At 41.8% G+C, this 20,083-nt stretch overlaps 1 protein-coding gene across 1 annotated transcript in view; it reads right to left on the bottom strand.

Moving 5' to 3' along the window:
• CAMK1D (calcium/calmodulin dependent protein kinase ID) overlaps positions 1–20,083 on the bottom strand; it is a 1,392,645-nt gene that overhangs the window by 391,149 nt on the left and 981,413 nt on the right. Inside the window, exon 4 of the mRNA XM_085652873.1 lies at positions 2,901–3,039. Within this exon, the coding sequence (XP_085508999.1) occupies positions 2,901–3,039 (139 nt within the window). The remainder of the gene's footprint in view (positions 1–2,900; positions 3,040–20,083) is intronic.

Genomic DNA, 20,083 nt, shown 5'->3' with positions numbered 1-20,083 from the left:
CATAAAACTGTCATGTTCAAAAGATATGAAGCCCAATCCAGATTAAATATCCAGATATTTGTTTTTCACCTTATATTAAGACAATTATTCAGTTTAATATTTCTTCCCTGAAAACCAAATTATACATTATAAAGGGTAGCGGGAACAGGCCACCAACAAAAGGATGACTGTTCCTCATATTCTTTTTGTACTTTCCATATTATATTTTAAGATTCCCAATTATGTGTTTGAGCAATTACACAGTATGTGCTCAAAATTCCTACTGAATAATAAAATCCCTTGTATTGGTTTGTTGAAACATCAGAAACCAAATTGCAGGTGATGTGAGATTTCCTAATTTTTAAGCATATCACTCTTTTATCATCATCAGGCACGTTGTGCTTTATTACTTGATTATGATGATACTCCTGCTCCTCTGGGTTAAACCTGAATACACACTTTTGGTAATTTTACCTATAAGAAAATTCTTCATAATTCCAATTGGCGCACTCTCTACAAAAATTATAGATTAAAGTACACTCATTTTATTGTCCATAAATCCCATTTTCATGAATACTCCACTCTGAAATATTTCTTCTCATCTATATTCTGGAATAACAAATATCAAACAATGTGTCCTTTTGTTGGAAGCATTGGGATGGAAAAGGTCTCTCCTTGATAAATCAGATATGGCATGTTTCTCTACAGTAGCATTCGAAAATTACTAAAAAGTATTTATTAGCTAATATGTTTTCTAATACATATACAAGAATTAAATAACTATTGCATACTTCATTTTCACATTATTGATCCAGGGCCTAGATGTACTTGGATATACCACGAAGGATTTCTAACAATTGGATATGGAACAGTCCTATACCAAAGGCTGCCATCATTTATAGATCAGTCCATCGGCCAACAGTAAATAGACCCAAACCCCAGTTGAACTCCTATTGGAAAATGACAATCAGCATGCTTTTGATGTTCAAAACAGGAGCAAAGTTTTGCTTAAGCTATTTAAAACACCTAAATCCGCAAATATTAATTGCTCTGTCTTCTTTATAGTAGATTACCAGTTCATACAATCAAATTTAATAATTCTATGTCAAAATTTCTGTTGGGCCTCCAAAAGTGAAGAAGGTATTGTAAATATGTTATTTCATATTGGAAATTAGCATGGTCTAAATGTTCTAAGACTATAAAGTTCAATATTCCCATTTCCTTTGATAATTTATTCCTGGGTTCCTTATCATAATCTGGTTGTGATTAATTTATATTGTCAAGGTATTGAACATTTTTATTGCTATTGCATTTAAGCAAAAATATTTGTATTGGAATTTATTTCGAATTTATCTTCCCATTCTGGCAGGAACTGTAAATTCGATAGAGATAAAAGTTCTGCTTTAGGTATTTAGAATATAATTTTAATTTACATGTTATAGTTACCTTTTACTACATGTTTATTCAATAGCTTTGCTAACTAATAATTTTAGTAAATAACTCAGTTGTTCATTTTGCTGCTTGCTACTTTTTCTTTCCCATTCTTTTTCTTTTATCTCTTCTTCTCTGCCTGTTCTTACTCATTCACTCATCTTATTGTTTCATAAAACTCGTATATATTACTAAAATGATATGCTCTTTTGTCTCTGTCAGGTAGATGCTAGCCATTGTCTAAGTAACTGAAATGCTACTATAGAAATGTTGAATTCATTGCATATATTATATCTCTATGTCTTCCTTATTGTTTCAATAAAAATGAATTAAACGAAAAAGCTGTCTGCATACCTTTGGTACAGTTGTATCTTTCGCATATGATTTGAGATTCTTGGATTAAATGGATTACCGAAATCTTACAGTGTCCTCTTGTGTTTGTGATTTGTAATCAATACAGGTGACAGTAGGGATTTCCGATATTATACAGCTTTCATTGAATTCACTCAAGGTAGTAACATTTATTTGAGGAAGCACATTCAGTATAGCCAATAAATTGTTTGTACACTGGCAATGCCACTCATTTTTACCCTTTTTCTTCAGGTGGATTTAAAAATACACTAACATTAAAAACACCTGGGGTCTCATTTAGCGTTCGCTTAAGCACTAAAATGTTATTTGGGTGTGTGTGATGTCAGAAGAAGGGAAGACACCGGAAGGTAAGTGCAGTCTTTATTTACATACACCTCATCCAACAGCGGTCGGAGGCCAACTGCCGTCCTCACCCCAACCTACTCCCTCAGTGTTCTCTCTGACCTAGTAACATTCTAGGTGCCACATCAACCTCTAGGCCACAGTGAACTTTAACTTGTGCTGCTTTTTCACCCAAAATCAAGTCAGGGCTTACATTTTCTCACTAACTGGGCTTTAAGCTGCAAAGATGGCACTGTCCAATGTGCAGTGTTTTAGTCACTGAGGTTTCCTCTATGAATATCAGAATAAAACCCCTTAGCAAATGCTTTGAAAGGACACATCTGGACAGATGTGCCCATAGCACTAAAGATGGCAACAATGGAGTCACCAGCTTGAACTGGAATTCATTCAGTATATGCTGATGGAGGGTTCCATCTACGTTGGTGGCAGAAATGTGAAACTGTTCGAATAGATGGGGGTAATGTCTCTAGGACGCACATTATGCAGGGGCCTGCAGGACATGGCATTCCTGAGCAAATCATAAATGTATAGTAACTGCTCACAACGTGTCACACACACACACACACACACACATATATATATAAAGTAGATGTGGTTTTCTTTTCACTTTCATTAATGCACCATTTACGTTCAATGTAGGGGCAGGGTTGTTGGGGCAATGAGTTTAAGTAGATAGCTCAAAAAACAAGAAACTGAAAACTAAATCAAAACAAATTAAAACTTAGGAACCAGAAATTCTATTGTGCAGCATGTGCGAGGTCTACGTGTGAACTCACCTTGAGATCCCGATGAACAATGCCCATCCGGTGGAGATAGAAAACGGCATCCAGGACCTGCCGGATCAAAGTACTTGCATCTTTTTCTGTATAAAATCCTTTTTCTACTATCCGGTCAAACAGTTCCCCTCCAGACACTCTGAAAGAGATTACAGAATGTATAAGAAACTCTGAAATATATAACGCAAATAGAGCAAACATGATACGGTTAAGGGATATACAATCATGAGCTTGGGGAGGATTAATTAATTCTTGAAGATGTCAGATACTACAACTTTTACTACGGTTGATTTAAACATAACAAGGAATCATCATTTTTATTTAAAAAAAACACTTCGAATATCTGCGAGTAAATTGCACACAGTCAGAAGCTGGAAATGCTCTCTAGGTATTAGGTACTCATACTAGCAGGCCTGTGTACTCACTGCTACACCCACCCAACCCTACTTTACAAATCCAAGAGAGCATAGACTCTTTGGCCAGAGATGGGAGTCTGCTTGTTGGCACTATTAAGATGAAAAGGAAGCTGGCAGAATTCAGAAAATGCAGACTGAAAGAAGGTCTACACCTTATGCTATGATACCCACTATTTGCTAGGCTAAGAAAAAAAGCCTCTTCTTCCGGTGCTTTAAATTGAGGACTAGAAAGGGGCATGGGTGGTTACAAAGAGTAAAACTTTTTGGCGTAACAGCAACATTTGTACTTCAAGCAACAGAAACCTCTTGAAGGGTATACATACTGCTTACAAAAATGTGGACCAATGCCTAGATGGCGTAGTAATTCCTTGCAAAGGAGCAAACCGAGTGCGTAGGTATTTTCAATATTTGTTCCTGACTAACATTATATGGTGTGTTTGTTAAAGGAAACGTTTATGTCTGTACTCGCTTGTGGAGGTTTCACTGTAATCAGTGTTCCAGCTTACTTTTCGGTAGACTATTTAAATGATATCAACAAATCAAGAGAGTTTTGTAGTTTGTTGCCCTTGCAAAGATTTAGGCCCTCATTACGATGTTGGTCGGACTTGCCTCCAACCAACACCGTTGCGGATTGGAAACCGACTGACCTCAGGTCGGCTGTTCCAACCGTATTATATGACTGCACATGGTGTGGTCGGAAACTCCCATTTCTCCATGGGAGAGTGTGCGGCGGGCGGAAACCGCTCACAGCACAAGCTCCCATTGAGAAATGGGAGTTGGTGAACATATCTGCACCGTGTGGCAAGCGCCGTGTATGGATGTTCAGGGGGCACCATAGGTGCCCCCCAATCACAGATACAGGGGGCCAGGGGGAAAGGGGCCCTGCCAGAGACCCTCAATGTCGCTTTCCGACAGCCTCTCCATGTCAGAAAGCCCGACATGGAAAGGCTGTCAGAAACCGACATCATAATCCCGACAGCAAAAACGCTGTCCTTAAGGGATTATGGCAGGTTTCCAACCGACCGACGGGCTTCATGAGCCCATCGGAATGCGTCGGTCAGTCCCTTTGACTCCTACCAAGGAACGCACTCATCGTAATGTGTCGGTCAGACAGCAGCAGTAGATGCGATTCGGACTGCAACTGACAAGCCATCGATTGTGGTCTGAAACGCATCGTAATGAGGCCCCGTATGCCACTTTTTACTTACATATTTACAAAGAGTAAATATTTTCTGGTGTGAAAGGCCTATTGCCGAAAGCAGTTGAACTTTCTGCACCTGTTCGAGCAATAGATACTATTCAAAGGAGAACAAGTACACCAAGAAATAGAAAAGCCCAAAAATAATGACCGCCACAGAGATTACCAAGCTATTTATACTACAACAAAACAGTGTGGCACCAACATTTCTACATATTAGACAGATAAAAACAAACCCCATCAACAACACATGACATTTGCAAAAGAATCTGATGTGGCAATCAGGTTGCACTTTCCAAAGAAGCTGACAATCAGCAGTGCTGTAATCTCATGATAAATGAAGCCTGACAACTCTAGCCCACGCATAGAGATGTTGTTTATGAGTCGGGCTAACTCCTCCAGGTAAGCAACCGCCAACTGGATGGGATTCAAAAACAGTTTAGCTGCTAGGTGAGTGTTTTGTAATGATCACATTTCTATAAAATGGCGGTCAGGGCCATGCTCATTTACAGGGATATTGCAACGTCTATCACCCAACTGACTGTGCCAGGTTGATCACATTACAGCAGTTGCTTGGATTGAACATCCTCATTATTCCCTGTCACCACTTTTATCTATTTATCATATTGGTCTTTTCCATTTCCATGCACATTCTGCTGCTGAAGTGAAAGCCAGCTGTGAGTACTGAGGTCTGACTGGGAAATGGCTGCCTGCGCTCTACTGCTGCTGCTGAGCACAGCATGGTACATACATAGGGAAGCAGAAATGATAACCTTGAAATGAAAATTATATATTGCATGTCTGCTTTGACAAAAAAAGGGAACCAACTTTCCACATAAGTGATTTGCGAAGTACTATGATGGTCTTGAAATATAAATAAATAAAGTTAAGAATTTCCCTCATCAACTCCACTGTACACATACGTCAATGAAAATTGATAGAGCAGAAAAAACTCGGATAAAAAAGTATGATAAAAAATGATGTTCTCAATTATTGTGAACTGATGGCAATGTGACCTATCCTGAAGACGATTATTCTTGATATGCCATTGATGCACCATCAGCAACAGTGTTGTCTGTTGTAGGTCCAGGTGTTTCACATCCATACCAAATGTCAGGATAACCACTGACTCATTGTTGAGTCACTGTATGTAATGTATTTTATATGAATATTGTCAGAAAGTGGATTAATAATTTGGTAGAGTACCCTTACTAATTTACTAAATGCACTCTGTTTAGGTCACAATACACTTCTGCCTAAACCTTGGCAGTAATGGCACAAGCACCAAGCGATTCGCCAGAAAAATGTGTTATTTCCAGCAGTATCAAACAATTTTAAAGTCAAGGACAGCACAATAAAATTTCCAAATCAATTTAGAAAAATCAATAAAAATGTAATGAGCAAAAAGACATCAAAACACAAAAAATTCGATATCAAGAACTGGATATATGAACTTTTAAGGTTTTGATGCAAAAGGCACCTACAAAATACAAAGTGCCAGTCAGAGGTCTCAGCTTGTGGTTGACTTCGATCTAGGCCTGATTTGAAATGAAGTGTAGGTCATGTAGGCCAAGTGAGCAGCCCGATCAAAGACTCAAATTTATACAGCTTTGACGCAACGCAGGGCAGCATGCAAGGTTGCATCAGTGAGAGAGCAGAACTGTGCTATATCTACAACAAGTGGAGCTGTTCTGCTTTCTCCCTGCGCTGGTTAACTTACTGTAACCATGCACCAATGCTGGCACCCTTGTGCCATAGTGCAAAGATGCCTGTGTTGTGGTCAGCATATATTTTTGTTAGGAAGGGATCCCTTCCTGCATACCAACTATGCTGAAAGGCAATTTCTTTTCATAGGTGCTGTAAAATGCCAGGCTCAGGGAGGCACAAGTTTTTGGGGCGAATCGATGCCTTCAAGTCTTTGCAGACATGCATTTGCATCAAAATCCAAGGATGGATGTATTGGAACGCCCATGCGTCACCAATGGAATGCTTCCTCGACATAAGGTAGGACAAGGCAGTGAATTGGACTGCACTGCGTTACGTTTGGTCACAAACTATTGCGAATCGCCATTTGCATTGGTTTGTAAATACTAACATGGATTTTGTGTGGGATCTGCGTTAACAAAGTAACACGACCCAACGCAAACGTTTTTACCATCTGACTTAATCTACTTTTGGAGCTCCAAGTCCTCATTTGGTGAACGACAGGAAACTAAAGCTCCTGAAGTCAGACATGTTGTCATTGAGCTCCTGCTTGGACCTTTACATTTGATGCCAAACATTTGTGGTTCTTGAAATCCTCCAGCGAGGCAAGGTTGGCAGTTGTAGCTAGGCAAGGCCGTATAAGGCTGATTAGCATATACACAAGGTCTCTTTGGTGCTTTTTTCTTCATGACAGAGAGGCTCAGAGCAGGAGGTACCTGGATATATTGTGTGCTGAGGGGACTACCTCACTGGGGAAGTCACAACATCTTGTACCCATTTGGGCAGTCTTTGGGACCAGTGAGAAGTCTTAACGGCTTTAGGAGGCGATGTTTGCTGCTGAAGGAAGACTAGGTTTTTTATCATATGTACAATGAAATAGTTTAACCAAGCACATCCTGAAGATGCTGAGGACAGAGGGGCCCTGAAAGAAATCTAAAATAACGCGTTCACACTGATCTTAAAGGAGATGAATCCATCAATGCCAGATCAACTTGTTGGACTGGAGCACTGGACCCAAAGGTGGGCAAAAAACACTTTAAGAATCCTTTCACTGGTCGGCACATCTCCAGATCTCAGTTGCAGGAGTTCCTGACAAAGGCATTTAAAGTTAGAAAACTTATATTGCATTTCAAGGTGAGTTGCAATTGGCCCCAGTAGCTTTTTTGAATTGTACAGCTATGAGTGTCTGTCATTCCTTCCTTTCTAGCAGTCATTCAAAGCATGCTTAGTTCCTGTTTGTAACGACCTGCCTGTTCTCCCCCTAAACGAAATCATTCTGGATTATGCCAAGCTGAAGAATCCACTCGGGCCCCATTATGGGAGTAAATTTAAGGATTATAAAAAGTCTTTTTTGACCAATGGGATTGTGGGATAGAGGGAAAAGTACAAGAACGAGTTGCAAACTCTCCATCAGCTTCCTTTGTATGGCTGTCTACAACTCCAGTGCTGAGTGATGTCAGACACCAGGAAAATGTCACTATTGGCTCATTTATAAAAAATGTCTCAGAAATGGTTATCTTTTGCAGAATTCAAATAAAAGAAAAATATAGTTATTTAATGCAAGCTTAATGTCTTCCTCACTTTAATATTATTATCCGTTATGCCTAGAAACTCTGGTTCACTGAAGTCTATGTGTCTCTGGTGTCATGGGATTGTTAATGGCTGTGCCATCTTCATGTTGTGTGAGACCTTTTTCAATGCATAATGTCCGTGAATATATATATATATTCACTGAAAAAACCATGGGTTTCACACACGTTATAGTTAGGAATTAGCATTTTAAAAACCTTAGAAATTCAATGAAAAAACCAAAGGTTTCACACATGTTATAGTTAGCTGGACATTTCACTCGTAAAAAACCATTGAAATTCCCCCGTTATAGTTAATTCAGCTAACTATAACTCGCGCGCCCGCAATGCACTACTGATGACGTCACATATTACATCACTCATGACATGGTCACTGACATCACTCATGACATCACTGATGACATCTCAAATGACATCACTGATGACATCACTGATGACATCATCCTTGTGATAGAGTGGCAGACCTCCTCTCCCCCTAATATAACCATTGAAACACACATTCAAAAATAGAAACTAAAATGTTCAAAATAATGAACATATCAATATCAGTTACAACAACCTATTCAGTAATTCTAAGAACCACATACACATACAGTAATTCACCAACAGTCCTCTACAGTCACTCATACATGTACTCACTCATCATATGTACTCATACACCTGTACATCCCGTTACACAATGCCACTCATCCATAGAGTAACTCACACACATAGTCACTCATGCTAATAAAGAATCAATCATCCATTTACTTGCATATACAGTTATACACACACCACCACACTTACTTCTACAGAAACTTACATATACTTACTCTTTTAAACAATCACTTATAGAAACACATACTTATTCATACAGGAACTCTTCCAATCTCTCACTCTCACATATACTCACTTATATACACCAATAGTCACATATACTAGTTTAAAACATATGTAGTTACTCATAAAGACACTATTGAGACAGTCATTCACTCACTAACACACCCATGCACACACTCATCCACCCATACAGTCCTGCACATATGCTGTATTCAACACATACAAACAGTGAGTAACTCATTCATGCACCTATGCACTAAGTAATACCCCCCACCGAACCATACAGAAACTCAGACACTCATAGTGATAAAAAACCAACTAATAACCTATATAGACACTCATGTAGCTACTCACCAACCCATGCAGCCACTTATACACAAAGTAAGAAACTGATACAGATATTTAAATATTTAAAGATTACTCAGTAAGCCATGTATTCACTATGATACACTTAAACAGTCAGTTACACAAAAAAAATTCCAAAAAAAAGTATCCATTTAGACACTTATATACCCATTTATTCTTCCTTTGACCTTGAGATATACATAAATATAAAAAATATATAATTTTCATAAAAACACACAATCACTGGATGATGTCATCAGTGATGTCATCAGTGATGTCATTTGAGATGTCATCAGTGATGTCATGAGTGATGTCAGTGACCATGTCATGAGTGATGTAATATGTGACGTCATCAGTAGTGCATTGCGGGCGCGCGAGTTATAGTTAGCTGAACTAACTATAACGGGGGAATTTCAATGGTTTTTTATGAGTGAAATGTCCAGCTAACTATAACATGTGTGAAACCTTTGGTTTTTTCATTGAATTTCTAAGGTTTTTTAAATGCTAATTCCTAACTATAACGTGTGTGAAACCCATGGTTTTTTCAGTGAATTTCAAAGGTTTTTTAAATGCTAATTTCTAACTATGCCTACAGAGATAGGACATGTGAAGAAAGAAGAAAAAATGCACAGAAAGAAACAAAAGAAGTGCAGAAAGAAGCAACAGAAGTCCTCAAATACGAAGATAAGTGCAGGAAGAAGGATAACGTGCAGAAAGAACAAAAAGAAGAGCAGAAAGAAGCCTTGTTGCAAAATCATCCTGTACCCTCAACTTTTTCAGACGGATACTGGTGGTAACTGAGTCTGACTAACCAGTCCTAGAGCCAGTGCTATGTTAAAAGACACTTAGAATACAGTGAAAACACCTACATACACTAGGGAACATTATGCGTTGGGGTCCCCCTGTGATTAGCATGACCTCCTCTGTAAGCCCCTAGTGTATAATAGGGCATGGGGATTAAAACTACCTCTTAAAACAGGCCACAGGGCGTTTTTGCACACATTAACTCAGGCCCCGTCCCCTCCCTTCACCACTGTGTAAACACGCCCTGTGTCCATTTTTAGTTGGGAGATTAAGTTCATTTGAATCCTGAGGGTCCCTAGGGTCCAACTAGCCCACTAGGTACCTCCAGTAAGTGCCACAGAGCTGCGTTGCAGAGAGGTGTAAAAAGTGGCACGGCCTGGACCACCTCTCTGCAATGCAGCTCAGTGGCGCTTACTGGAAGCACTTGGTGGGCTAGTTAGCCCCCAGGGGCCCTCAGTATTGAAGGGAAATTATATCCCCAATTTAAAACATGCCATAGTGCGTGTTTGCACACGTCACCTCAGGCCCCGTCCCCTCCCTTCACCACTGTGTAAACGCGCCCTGTGGCTGTTCTAAGTTGAGAGTCCCCCTGAATCCTAAGGGTCCCTAGGGTCAAACTAGACCACTAGGTACCTCCAGTAAGCGCCACAGAGCTGCGTTGCAGAGAGGTGTAAAAAGGGGCTTGGCCTCAGAACACCTGGCTGCAGCGCAGCTCCCTGGCGCATACTGGAGATGCCTGTTGGGGGCGCGTTTGCAGAGTGCTGCACGGAGGGGGCATGGCCTCCGGCACGATGCCAGTCTTTTATTTATTTTAGTTTTTTAAGAAGGGGGGCTGTTTGGTTCCCCTTCTTATTCTAATTTATTGGCCCTGATGACCCCATCCCCCAGGGCCAGTCTCCTAATTATATTTTTTTGACCCCAATCCCCAGGGCCGGCCACTGTTTTTTATTATTTTTAAAAAAAATATATTTATAGACACACCTAGGACATGCTGGACAAACCGTACGTACCTATCACCATGACGATTTGCGTGATATTCATTAAAAGGCGACTATGCATGCAATGAATCCACGTGGAATGTATTTACACCACTAGTGAAGCTCTGACATGTCTGATGCCCTACCGTGCCTAATCCTGGTAGACACCCTTGTCGTTTATTTATACAAACATGGGTAGCTATTGACGGGCACATTTAATACACATGCACACCAAGCCATTCAAAGGGGATTCGACAAAAATTCGACCAAAACTATGCAAGAAACCCCCCTCACGGTTAATAAAACACACATCCACTGCCGGATGTGTAATACTTTTTATTTTACTCTCTGGAAAGGGGACGAACATCACTTGAGAGTCACAGCGTGCTCCTGACAGAGCCCAATGCTGTGTTACACCCACCATTGCCTGCCGAGTGCCACACACCTCTGTGTTGTATTCCACTAGCTAGTGCATATGCTATGACACTCTCTAGCCCATGTGCACTGTAACACCACCCCGTGAATATGTCATGCCACACTTGTCTTCGCACGGGTTATATTGCCCCATCTAACGTGCCTTTCTCGATGCCTATGTTATAACGCACAGTGCTATGCCATACATATTACAATCTGGGATCCATATATTTGTCACAGTGCATATGCAACGTTACACTCCCCAGCACATATTTTATATTACAACTTTAGAGACTAGTTAGGTTACACAACACTGCTCTGTGCATATTACACTTCAAGGCGCATATCGCATAGCACGCGCTAGTGCCTGTGCTATCTCGCGCTCTCCAATGAATCTGTCATTGCGCACAATGTATTGCAAATTATATTTCATGCCCGGTTCATCTTATATCACACTTTTTGGTGCATAGTTTATACCATACACTATATCTAGTTTTCATTTTCAATCGTGCTCTCAGGACTATGTTCTATATAACACTGTGTTCACCTACCCTTTTCACGGGCATTACATTTTGCGATAGGGGGTGGAGGGTCAGGGGGTGTTTCTGCCAAGTGAGCCCGGAGTCACAGTCACAAACGTCCTCTTCTTCCTGAATAAAAGTGAGATTATGCTGCATACTTGTTCATATTTTAAGTAGTTCGCACAGACACAATGTTTTAAAAACAATAAAGTTCCTAATACCCGCCTTCTCTGAACAGTTAGCTTGCTGCCCCATCCCCTTCCTCCCTATCCTCTGTTGTGTGAATCCATGGACTAGCCTCCTCCCTCCTGCCATGCATGGTCTGATGTGCTGCCACTGCCCTCAATTTAGTATGATGTACCAGTCCAGTCCTCCTGCCCTCCATTGCCCAATTCTATGCCCCATCATTGACCTCCTGCTTAAACTCTGTGCTTAGCTTGCTGCCCCTATTCTCCTTCCCCCTGCCCTCCGATGTCTTTGTGCATGCCCCTGCTCCATCCTTTTTGCCCACCATGTCCCATGGACCTGCCACTCCTATCTACTCTGAGTGTTCTGTTGAGCTGCCACTCCCCTCCCACTTGCCTAGCATTGTCAGATGACTGTAACCTGTCCCTGCCACCTCCACCCTGCCTGTCCACATGCCATGCCCCTATCCTCTTCCTCCTGTCCTACATGGTCCATTGTACTGCCACACCCTTCTGCCCTCCCTGGTCTGTTGTGCTGCAACTGCTCCTCCTGCCTGCCCCGTGTGGTCTGTTGTGAGGTCCCTTCCCCTGAACTTTCTTGTCTGTGCACAGGTCCTGACCCTCCCTTCTATCCTCCATTGTCCTTTGTGCATGCCCCTCCACCCTCCTTCTTGCCCATCATAGCCATTGTGCTGCCACTAACCCTCCCACTTGCCATGCATGGTCTTCTGTGCTGCCATGGCCCCTCCCACCTTCCCTGTGTGGTCAGTTAGCTGCCCCTGACCCCCTCCCACCTTCCCTCCATGGTCTGTGTGTATGCCATCACAGTCTCACTGTTGCTCTTCATGGTGTGTCTTGCTTCTAGTGCCCATCCTGCCTGACCTCCATGGCTATCTTGCTGCTCCTGCCCTGCCCCCTTGCCCCCAGCCCTACTCCCTCCCTCCTGGCTTGTCTGTTCCATTGTAATGCCCCTGATCCGTCCCTCCTGCCCTTTATGGTCTGTTATGCTGCAGCTTTCTCTCCTGTCTGTCCATTATGGTCAGCTAGCTACCATTGCCTCTTGCCCCTCTGTTCTCTGTTGTCCATGTGCATGGTCCTGTCCCCTCCCTCTTGCTTTCTATGGATTGTTGTGCTGCACTCCCGTCCTGCATGCCCTGTGTGGTGTATTGTGCTGCTGCAAACCCTGATGCCTGCCCTGCAGGGTCAGTTTGGTGCACCTCTCCATGTCCCTCCTGTCCTCTGTTATCCAAGTCCATGTCCCTATCCCATTTCCTTCCATGATCCAATGTACCATACTTGCGAACATTTTGAACTTGGTAAGAGGGAGATTTTGAAAAAAAACTGGGGTATTGATTTTCCCCTTTGAGTTACATTGAAAAAGAGGATATTGTAGACAGGAGACAGATCAAATAAAGCCCATTTGAGCTTAAAAACATTGGACGTTTCCTGGCTGAATCGGGTCTGTTGGCATGTATGGTTGTACTACCATTGCCTCTTCCTTCTGCCCACAATGGTCTATTACATTGCCACAGCCTTGAAGGAGGGTAGATTTTGTATCACAGGGGGCCCCTGGCCCGTTCTGTCCACACCTGAAGTATGAGACCCTTGTCCTTGCCCTGCCAGCTGCATTTGTAGGCCGTATTAAATTGACCAGCGGGTCCTGTATTGCTATATAATTATCCTGAGACATCCTTACCACTCAGCCAGCATAAAACCCCTGTGTAGGCCCTTCTGTTCAATATGTAGGCCTCTTTGTTAAATTGACCATAGCTCTGCAATTTTAGTGTATAGCAGTCTGAAGGCAGGTCTGCGAGGCCTTCTGATCCAAACTAGTAGCCCCCACCCTACCCGAGTGCTCCGTGCTCGGTATCAAAGTTCAACATCCCCCTGAAGCTGTTGACATACAGTAGGCTGCATCCTGGACTGGTACTTGCTTCCTGGGCAGGTTTCCCGCTTTTAAGGAAGTGGCAACCGCAGAGCGTCAAGTTAGGAGAACTGAGGAGATTTTATACATGAATATATTGAATTCCCGTACAATACCCATTATTTTCTGCTTGCTCTATGGAACTTACGATAAGCGATTGGCCTGAGAGACTGACCTTTTCACCCAGTCCATTGTCAGCATTAAGTGGGTAAATGACGAAATGTCTGGTAAAATCTGCAGTCGAAGCTTTTGGGTAGCATACGTAGGTAGATGTAGCGTGCAAAGGAGCCCACAAAATGATATAAAAAGGGAGCACCCACAGATATCGACGGACTACCTCGCCGTCTGTATGTAGGTTAACAGGCAGTGCAGGTTTTCCCCAAGAGCTGGGAGCTCTTGTCTTCCTTTGCTTAAAATGTCTTGCTCTGCTTTGCTTGAAGTATCTTATTCTATTTTACCTATATGAAATGTCATGTTATGTTTAACCATTGTTCTCTTTACTTTTGCATTTAAAAGATTTTGTATTGTAATTGCAGTAATGCTTGCTCTAAGAGTAAACGTGAGTGTTCCTAGGTAACATTTTCCTTGGTGTAACTTGTTTCTCATGATGCATTTATAGATGTGTTTTCTCTCTCTCTCTGTCAGTACATTAATTGAGATACAGAGAATATTATGACAGCTGTATGATTATCTGGATTCTGTTTTTTGTACTTTATGTCTCTATTCTGCGGTTTCTTTGAAGTTGCATCTTCTCATTAAACTGCCATTGTATTCTGCCTCCAATTCCATGTCTCATATGTCTGTTTTCTTCATTTTTGGAGCAAGCGTTCCTAGGCACCCCGGCTCAAATTAAGGTGCCCCTTTTGTCCCTGACTCACTCTCCTGCTCAGTTCTGTGGTGGCTCCCGGGGATCTGGGGACCGCCCCTAGCTTCCTTGACCCGTAATAGATCTTCCCTCCAACAGCCTCTCTTGCAAGTCCTGTATTGTTGGTTTGTTGCCCCTGCCCCCCTTTCCACTGCCCTCCATAGTCTGTTGTGCTTCCACGGCCCTTCCTGCCTGCTCAGTGTGGTTAAATTGTTGCCTTTGCACCCTCCTACCTGCCTTCAATTTTCAGAGTCCGTGCCCCTTGCCTCTGCCTCTCAACAGTATCCTAATGAACAACTAGATTGCTAACATTCTATATTTATTACAAAAGTGTGGAACGCCTGACATCATCTTGATGTAATCAAAACTGTAATACCTAGAGCATTTCCTTTAGAAATTACATATATGAGAGGGTCTTATTGGCATCAAAATTATGGTTAGTGCTCTAAAAGACTAAAATAAGGACATATTTTCTGAGTTTTCAAATAGCGACAAAGCACTTTTAAATTATTTGTTATCTTTATGTTTTTTTATCCAGTTGACCACTTGATTAAATGTTGCACTTAGGGGAGAGGATGTGGTGTTACTTCCAGAACTGCAGACTTTGCAACTGGGGAACCAGGTTGAAGTTTCTGCTTCAGCTCGACATTCTGTGATTCTGGTCAAATCACTTAGTCTCCCCATGTCTACAACCAAAATGAATTTGTTCTTGTGTGATGTAACCAATGCTCATGTAAAGCACTCCAATACCTGACAAGTCTGCACTATATAACACTGCAAAAACACAAAATAATAAGTGTTTTGCACACTTCTGTCATTGGGCTATATTTGGGCTACATCTGGTTGATTTTGGGCTACATTTGGGCTCTTTTGTCTCCGGTGGCCATCTTGGGAGATTTATTTGTTATGAAGTTTCCTAATTTCCTCATGTACTGCAGTCTCCTCAGTAGGAAATGCTTTCAGTGTTTTACTTTGATTCCATCATGAAGGTATTCAGATATGTCACACATTTGCCATAAATTCTGAATGTTAGCACTCTAGTTGCTCATTAGATCACTGTAGTAAAACTACTCCACCATGGAAGTCTGCTCCTGGTATTAAAAGTGCATGTTTCAGTCTGCATGTCAGAATTTTTTAATGAAATAGAAGAGGATTTGAGAAGTCACTCAAAATGTGCCCTCATTTTCTTTCTTCAGTATTAATCATAATTTCTATGGCAAAATGAACCTCCTCATTGTGTTCCTTTTTAAATTAAATGTTTTAAGTGTTACCAGTTTATTCCAATCAAGATGGCTTCAGGTGTGCCATACTTTTGTCATAATGAAGACAGTAAGCGCTCTAGTTGTTTTTAAGAACATTCTGGGACATTCTGTCATTGGGCTATACTTGGGCTACATCTGGGTGATATTTGGGCTACATTTGGGCTCTTTTGTCTCTGGTGGCCATCTTGGGAGACTTATTTGTTATGAAGTTTCCTAATTTCCTCATTTACTGCAGTCTCCTCAGTAGGAAATACTTTCAGTTTTTTACTTTGATTCCATCAAGAAGGCATTCAGATGTGTCACACATTTGCCATAAATTCAGAATGTTAGCACTCTTTTTGCTCATTAGATCACTGTAGTAAAGCTACTGCTCACCAGGGAAAACTGCTGCTGGTATTGAAAGTGCATGTTTCAGTCTGCATGTCAGAATTTTTTAATGAAATAGAAGAGGATTTGAGAAGTCACTCAAAATGTGCCCTAATTTTTCTTTCTGCAGCACTAATCATACTTTTTATGGAAAAATGAACCCCCTCATTTTGTTCCTTTTTAAATTAAATGTTTTAAGAGTTACCACTTTAATCCAAGCAAGATGGCTTCAGGTGTGCCATACGTTTATCATAAGTAGGACTGTTAGCGCTCTAGTAGTTCTTTGGAACACTCTGGGAAGCTGCAGTAGAACACAAAGGAATCAACTGACAGTCTCTGCCCTTGTTGGATGTACATGTTTTACTGAGAATATCAGACTTCATTCTCACATGACTGAGAAAGATAATGTGAATTTACAGAAAATAAGCTCTCAGTTTAGCCTATAGATCACCTTCCAAACCTCTGTGGTAAAAGCATGAGAAAATATTTTTCTCTCAATCATGATATCCCAGCAGAAGGCTTTTTCACATGGTGAAATCACCTTAGAACATACCACAATTCCTAAAATGAGTATGGTACCATCAACAAATGATTTATAATGTAACTAAAGTCTTAAAACCTTCTATTAACTGCAATGCTTTTTAATGAGGTGCTATCATGTATATTTGTCCCAAGATGGCTGCCAACACTTCTTGGATGAAGTGCTGACAGCCAATCAGATCTCAGGATGAGATGTGTGGTTAGGCTCCGCCCACATATATATATGCTTTTAAATGCTATTTACTCAGGAAATACTGAACAGATTTACACCAGACCTGCAAAAGGCACTTCCTTGACCTTATGGCTACCTCTCTGCCAAATTTCTAGTAATTCTGTTCAGCCGTTCGGGCTGTAGCTCGTTCTAAAGGTCCTATGGAAAAATGCATGGGAAAAACGCGTTTTGGGACCCCCCTTTTATCTCAGCCCCCGCTTGACGAATCCCCCCGAGACTTTCAGGGTAGGAGCGGAGCGTAGCGCCCCACCTATTTTGAGAAATTCGCGAGGATTCATCGACCGGCGCCAAAGTTATTCAAAATAGAATGTTGCGGATTTCCTATGGAAAAGGGGTCCTAACTATAACTACCTACTGGCGACCGCCAGTAGGTAATATATATATATTCACTGAAAAAACCATAGGTTTCACACATGTTATAGTTAGCGGAAATTTTACTGATAAAAAACCAATGAAATTCCCCCGTTATAGTTAGTGCAGACAACTATAACTCACGCGACCGCAATCTTCTGCTGATGCTAATACTGTATTTAGACACTTATTTGCCCATGTCTTCTTCCATACATTTTTAGCTATACATATATTACAAATATTTATTTTTCATAAAGACACATATGTCATCAGCAGAAGATTGCGGTCGCGTGAGTTATAGTTGCCTGCACTAACTATAACGGGGGAATTTCATTGGTTTTATATCAGTAAAATTTCCGCTAACTATAACATGTGTGAAACCTATGGTTTTTTCAGTGAATTTGCAAGGTTTTTTAAATGCTAATTCCTAACTATAACGTGTGTGAAACCTATGGTTTTTTCAGTGAATTTGTACGTTTTTTTAAATGCTAAGTTACTTTACGCCATTCGTGGCGTGCGCGCCCACTTAACGCAGTTCGTTCCGTGCACGCATGGTGCGCTTCGCGCACCGTGCGCGCACAGTAAGCACGCGGTGTGCTTCGCGCACCGCGCGCCCACTTTACGCAGTTAGTGCCGTGCACGCACGGTGGGCACGCGGTGCGCGTGCCCACGTTACGCTAGATGGGCCATGTACGCACGATGCGCTTCGCGCACCGTGCGCACATGGAGGACATATGATGCACTTCGTTTTGAAAGGTAATATTTTAATTTTTCGTAATTTTTACCATTTGCACACGGGGTGGACAGAGTGTGGATAATTGTTTTTTTTTTTTTTTTTTTTTTAAATATTATAGTTTATCTCACCTTAAATAATCCATGCACAATTGGTGGCCTTCGGCCACCAATTGCACACGGGGTGGGGAGAGTGTGGATAATTTTTTTTTTTATATCATTTTTTACCGTACGCGTACGGTAAGCGTAATCGGCGAAATTAGCAAAAAAAAAAAATTCCGTTTTTGGCCTTGGGGGATCTTTGGGGACTCCCTCAACATGGCTATGTGTGTGGGAGCTGTCTAAACAGCCCCTTTACATGTTTTTGTGCTTTGTATTTTCATCATCACTCTCAGTGCGAGAGAGAAAATGGCGGCCGCCGCTTCCTGGTTTCGGCCGATTCGAATGTTTACTAAGATCTAAGAGCCAATCAGAATCGCGCTCGCGCACGCCACCGTACGCGTACGGTAAGCGTACCGTAAGCGCACCGTAAGCTGGCTCAGATATATATATTGATTTAAAGGCTATTTTCTCAGAATCTACTGAACAGATTTACACCAAACCTACAAAAGGCACTTCCTTGACCTGAGGACTACCTCTCTGCCAAATTTCAAGTAATTCTGTTCAGCCGTTCGGGCTGTAGCCCTGTCTAAAGGTCCTATGGAAAAATGCATGGGAAAAACGCGTTTTGGGACCCCCCTTTTATCTCAGCCCCCGCTTGACGAATCCCCCCGAGACTTTCAGGGTAGGAGCGGAGCGTAGCGCCCCACCTATTTTGAAAAATTCGCGAGGATTCGTCGACCGGCGCCAAAGTTATTCAAAATAGAATGTTGCGGATTTCCTATGGAAACGTGGTCCTAACTATAACTACCTACTGGCGACCGCCAGTAGGTAATATATATATATATATATATATGTATAGCATTCTCCCGACTAGGTCACAATAGTAGCAGTTAAGGACTATGAAAAGTGCCTCTGTATTCTGTATAGCTTAAGCAGACAGAACATTAATATGAGGTTTAAGTGGAGTGTTGTGGGGGGTATGGTGCAGGAAGTGTTTGTGTACTGTTCATGGGTGGTAGTGAAGGGGTGGGTTGATAGTGTGGTGGTAGTGCTAGTAGTATGGTGAAGAAGTGGGTCTGAGGCAGAGGACGGTGTAGTGTAATGTTAAAATCTGAAATTATGGTGGTGGGAGCGGTAATACTGAGTTAGAAGCTGGCTGTGCAGTTCTGTGAACTGGCAGGGTGGATCTCACGGTAGGTACTTTGGTGCTTAGGACTTTTAAGGCATTACTGAGGTTGGTGGGCAAAGTTGGGGGTTGTTGGTGCAGTGTTGGACGAGGTGGTGTGGTCCTAGAAGTACTAGGTATATTGAATCAGACATGTGGAAGACTCAGGAACGACCCATCAATTCACTGTGAGTTCCTCTGCTTTATTCTAAGAGGGTGATCACAATGAACATCAGTGTGGTGAATACATATGTGGTGCAATGTCCAAGCCTAATCACAAGGCCAAAACGGAATAGACCAGTGAGACCAGTGAGAAACTTAAAATGGTTCACTAAGCAGCAGATCCCCTTGTCGGTCTTAGAGGATATAATTGGAATTCAATGGTAGTCCGATTCTTGGGCATGCTTGTGTGGTACTGTTGAGTGTGGTGGTGCATCAGTGAAGGTAAATGGTTCTCTACTAATTGTGAGTGCCCAGTGTTAAGCTAGTTGATTGTGTTGTAATAGTGGTACTAGTGGTGCCTTGAAAGAGTGTGCTATGCTGTACTGGGGTTGTGTAGCAATACAGAGACAGCGGCGCTATGCTGAGGTTGGTGGCACTGTAATAGAGCTTGTTGTGTACTGCTGGGCTGGTGCTTCAGACCTGTTTGTAATTCAACGGAAGGTAGTGTGA

This window comes from Triturus cristatus, chromosome 4_1 (assembly GCF_964204655.1).
Source record: "Triturus cristatus chromosome 4_1, aTriCri1.1, whole genome shotgun sequence".
In the NCBI taxonomy this organism is placed as follows: domain Eukaryota; kingdom Metazoa; phylum Chordata; class Amphibia; order Caudata; family Salamandridae; genus Triturus; species Triturus cristatus.
Note: the sequence above shows the minus strand (reverse complement) of the source record. Positions and strands in the feature narration are given on the sequence as shown.